Source organism: Mesitornis unicolor, unplaced genomic scaffold (genome assembly GCF_000695765.1).
Source record: "Mesitornis unicolor isolate BGI_N332 unplaced genomic scaffold, ASM69576v1 scaffold17317, whole genome shotgun sequence".
In the NCBI taxonomy this organism is placed as follows: domain Eukaryota; kingdom Metazoa; phylum Chordata; class Aves; order Mesitornithiformes; family Mesitornithidae; genus Mesitornis; species Mesitornis unicolor.
In genome coordinates this window covers 3,805-7,959 of record NW_010194499.1, presented here as the reverse complement: position 1 = coordinate 7,959, position 4,155 = coordinate 3,805, and the positions used below count along the sequence as shown (strand labels likewise).

The 4,155-nt window shown below is 57.5% G+C and overlaps 1 protein-coding gene across 1 annotated transcript in view; it reads left to right on the top strand.

Moving 5' to 3' along the window:
* Window positions 1-1,294: 1,294 nt before the first annotated feature.
* LOC104543265 (receptor-type tyrosine-protein phosphatase U-like) overlaps window positions 1,295-4,155 on the top strand; it is a gene marked incomplete at both ends in the record, with an annotated part of 4,291 nt that continues 1,430 nt past the window's right edge. The window contains 5 exons of the mRNA XM_010187834.1: window positions 1,295-1,566; window positions 1,662-1,743; window positions 2,320-2,435; window positions 2,667-2,841; window positions 3,456-3,749. Coding sequence (XP_010186136.1) covers window positions 1,295-1,566; window positions 1,662-1,743; window positions 2,320-2,435; window positions 2,667-2,841; window positions 3,456-3,749 — 939 coding nt within the window. The remainder of the gene's footprint in view (window positions 1,567-1,661; window positions 1,744-2,319; window positions 2,436-2,666; window positions 2,842-3,455; window positions 3,750-4,155) is intronic.

The following is a 4,155-nucleotide window of genomic DNA, read 5'->3' as shown; positions in this document are numbered from 1 at the left end:
GTCCGTGAAATGTGGCTGTGCTTGTTTGGAGAAAATAGATTGTTACCGTGTTATTTCACCCTGAATGTTCGCCCACAGTGGCCTGGGAGCACTGGGCAGCCATGCGGATTGGTGATGGGGTGAAAATTTTGTTTTTCGGTGACTTCTTTCCCCTGTTCCAGCTCCAGTCACTGGAGGATGCACTGTGGGGTGTACCCAGCACCGTGGTGTGGTACCTGGTACCGTGGCTGTTTCAGGGTCCCCCCAGGCGTTTTGAGGTCACCCCAAGCTGAGCTCCCAAACTCTGGAGGGTGCCCCCCATGATCCCCCCACTGTCTTTGGCCTTTTCTTGGTGTGCACTCGCTGGGAATTGATGGGAGGAAAACTTGTGAATCCGTTTAAATTAACTGGTGGTGAAAGCTATTAATAATTAAGCGCCTACTGTCAGGAAAACAATGGTAGACTTGAATAAATGGCCCAGCTTTGTTACTTACAGCTTCTGCTGTCATTAAAGTGGAAGAGATATTAATAATCTCCTCCTTTGGTGGTGGGGAGGGTTTGAGGGGGTCCCACAGGACCCCTGCATCCTCCTCCTGCCTCTGGACCACCTGGGATGGAGGATACAGGGCAAGGAAGATGGTTCCTTTGGGGTCCCGTGGGATTTTCCCAAATCCCTGTGGGATTTCTGTCCTGAAGGCCACATAAGTTTGGCTTTGGGGTTGCCCTGGGACTCCTGGTTTCATTGCTGGGGATTTTGGGCCATGGGAGATGGGGTACCATTGGCTGCTGGTGGGGGGGCAGATGGGGAGCTGGGTCTGGATGAGCATCATGAAGAGCCACTCATGAAGCTGACAAGGGCGGTTTTTCCCCCCTTTGAGCGCCTGATGAGCACAGTTTAAACTCAGCAACAACCGTGTGGTAAATGGTGCGAGGTGAGGGAACGGAAATGAAGTGACTGGGGAGGGCAACGTTGGCGCAGCCAAAGCTGTGAGTGTTGAAAGGCAGAGGGTGGCACCGAAACCACCAACCCTGGGGTCACTGGTTTGTCCTGGAGGCTGTGGGTATGACCCTTCCCTCCTCATCCAGGTCCCATTTTGGTGTCCTGCTGCTGCCCAAACAAGTGTCTGACTCCATCTGGGTCCGTTGCTTCTGTCCCATGGAGTGGTACCCAGTGAGACCCCAGCATCATTGCGGGATCGTGCGCATCTTTGCCATCCCGCATCCTCCCCTTGCTCCATCCCTGTGCATGAAGATCAGGCGATTTGGAACAGGGGGCTCACCCCACACTCTCCTCATTTCTCCCCTCCTGCCGCAGGCTCCTACCTGATGGTGAACTCCTCGCAGCACGCCCCGGGGCAGCGAGCCCACCTCCTCTTCCAGGCACTGAGCGAGAATGACACCCACTGCCTCCAGTTCAGCTACTTCATGTACAGCCGGGACGGCCATAGCCCCGGCACCCTCAGTGCCTACGTGCGGGTGACGGGGGGCCCGGTGGGCAGCGCTGTCTGGAACGCCTCGGGCTCCCACGGCCGCCAGTGGCACCAGGCAGAGTTGGCTGTCAGCTTGTTCTGGCCCAGCGAGTACCAGGTAAGGCCCAGCGGACCCTCCTGGCCATGACATGGACCCCACTTGCGTGACCCAGACTCCCTGGTGATGGGTGGCCTCTCCATTTGGTGCTGCAGGTCCTGTTTGAGGCGGTGGTGTCCAGCGAGCGCAGGGGTTATCTTGGCTTGGATGACATTTTGCTCTTGAATTATCCATGCTGTGAGTGTTGGGATGGACCTGAGGGTGCGTGGGGGGGTAGGGAGGTTTGGAGCTGGTGCCCATTGGGATGGTCCTGGGGGAGTTGATGGGTGATGCTGAGGTGCAGCTTAGTGTCACCTGGGCTGGTGGAGCTCCATCTCCTGGGTACCTCTGGGGGTCCTTTTCCCATCCCCATTCCCATCAGCTCCAGTGTTGCTTCAGTTTTTATAAAACCTTGGAAAAGCACAGACTGAACACGTGCCCTGAGTGTCCCCACCAAGAGGGGCCACCCGGCCTGGTGAGGACCTGAAATCTGAGGCTGTCCCACATCAGAGTTCAACCCCTATTTCTTTCAGGCTGGGGTAGATCTGCCCAACTCCCTCAACCCCATCGCCTGTACCTGGGGTGCTGTGGGGGAAAGGCTGCAGCCCTCCCTGGGACACCCAAATTCCCGACTCCCAACTGGGCTGTGAGGGGAGGATCAAACCTGTGGGGAGCTTGGTTCCAGCCCTGGGTGGGTTTTTGGGCCATGGTAGGATTTTTGCAGCAATCCAGTGCGGGTCCACTTTGTCACCTCTGGCTCGTGTCCCTCGGCAGCGAAAGCGCCCCATTTCTCACGCCTGGGCGACGTGGAGGTGAATGCGGGGCAGAACGCCACCTTCCAGTGCGTGGCTGCCGGCAAGGCCGCCGAGGCCGAGCGGTTCCTCATGCAGGTGAGCAGCGAAACCATCATCATCATCATCAAATGGTTTGGGTTGGAGAGGACCTTAAAGGCATCTCCATCATCAACCCCTCGTGTTGCTTCTGTGCTTCCCCTTTGGGAGAAGACACCACTGGGCAGGGGGAAGAAGGGCGATTCCCTCCCCTTTTAAGCAGACATCATCTGGGGACATTTGGTGGCTCTGGGTGCCTCCTGTGACCCCTTGTCTCTCCCCATGGGGCAGAGGCAGAGCGGCGAGGTGGTCCCTGCCACCTCGGTCAAGCACATCAGCCACCGCCGCTTCCTGGCCACCTTCCAGCTGGACGAGGTGTCCAAGGAGGAGCAGGACCTCTACCGCTGTGTCACCCAGTCCAGCCGCGGCTCCGGCGTCTCCAACTTCGCCGAGCTCATCGTGAAAGGTGGGTGGTTTGGTGGTGCCCGATGGGTTTTTGGATCACGGACGGGCTGTTTCTGCCGTGCTGTTTGCAGAGGAAGAGGGGATGCTCTCGGTGGTGGGGTGCTCACAGTGGTGGGATCACAGTTTCTCCCTGGGAATGAGTTGCTACGCACTGATGGTTCAACATAAAACCAGGAAACTGTCTTTCCTGGTGGCCTTAGATCATTTATTTTTGATTGCAGTAGGTGGGAATTAATTAATTATGGTGAAACTGTGCAGCACCATGCTGGGCAGTGTATCTTATAAAGATAATTAAGGTTTGATCAGATGAAACCCTATCGCAGCTGTTAAATCCTCACTGAAAGTGATGGAGGGCTGAAGTTTAAAGGCTGGAGGGTGCCCTCTCCTTCTTCGATGTTGATCCCCATGTCCTCTGGGTGGGGAATCCAAATTTGTCCTGTGCCCTGCAGCGCAAAGGTGATGGATTTGGGAAGAGAGAGTGTGGCTTTCTCAATTGTATCTAATAAAAAATAAAATAAAATCGTTCCTGTGGTTGTGCTGGTGTCAGCCTGGCTCCAGGGCCGGGGATGCTGTGAAGGGGGATGCTCCACCACCCCCTTCTCCGCTCTTTTCCAGAGCCCCCCACGCCCATCGCGCCCCCGCAGCTGCTCCGCGCCGGCTCCACCTACCTCATCATCCAGCTCAACACCAACTCCATCATCGGCGACGGCCCCATCGTGCGCAAGGAGATCGAGTACCGCATGACCTCGGGGCCCTGGTCGGAGGTGCACGCTGTCAACATGCAGACGTACAAGCTCTGGCACTTGGATCCCGACACCGAGTACGAGATCAGCGTCCTGCTCACCCGGCCCGGCGAGGGGGGCACGGGCAAACCGGGACCACCCCTCATCAGCCGCACCAAGTGTGCAGGTGGGCCCACACTGCATCCCAGCCGCCCTGTGTCACCTTGGGCAAGGTCCCCTGACACCCCAAGATGGGTGCTGAGAGTGTTTGCTGGTGTGGCCCAGGAGCAACTCCTCTGTAGTGAGGTTGCCCCTCGAATCCTGGGGTCAGTTTTGGCCCCTCACTCTCAGAAGGACATTGAGGGGCTGGAGCGTGGCCAGAGAAGGGCAACGGAGCTGGGGAGGGGTCTGGAGCACCCGCATGATGGGAAGCGGCTGAGGGAGCTGGGGGGTTCAACTGGAGAAGAGGAGGTGAGGGGAGACCTTATCCCCTCTGCAGCTCCTGAAAGGAGGGGGTAGCGAGGGGGGGCAGTCTCTGCTCCCCAGTAACAAGAGATGGATGAGAGGAAACAGCCTCAAGTTGTGCCAGGGGA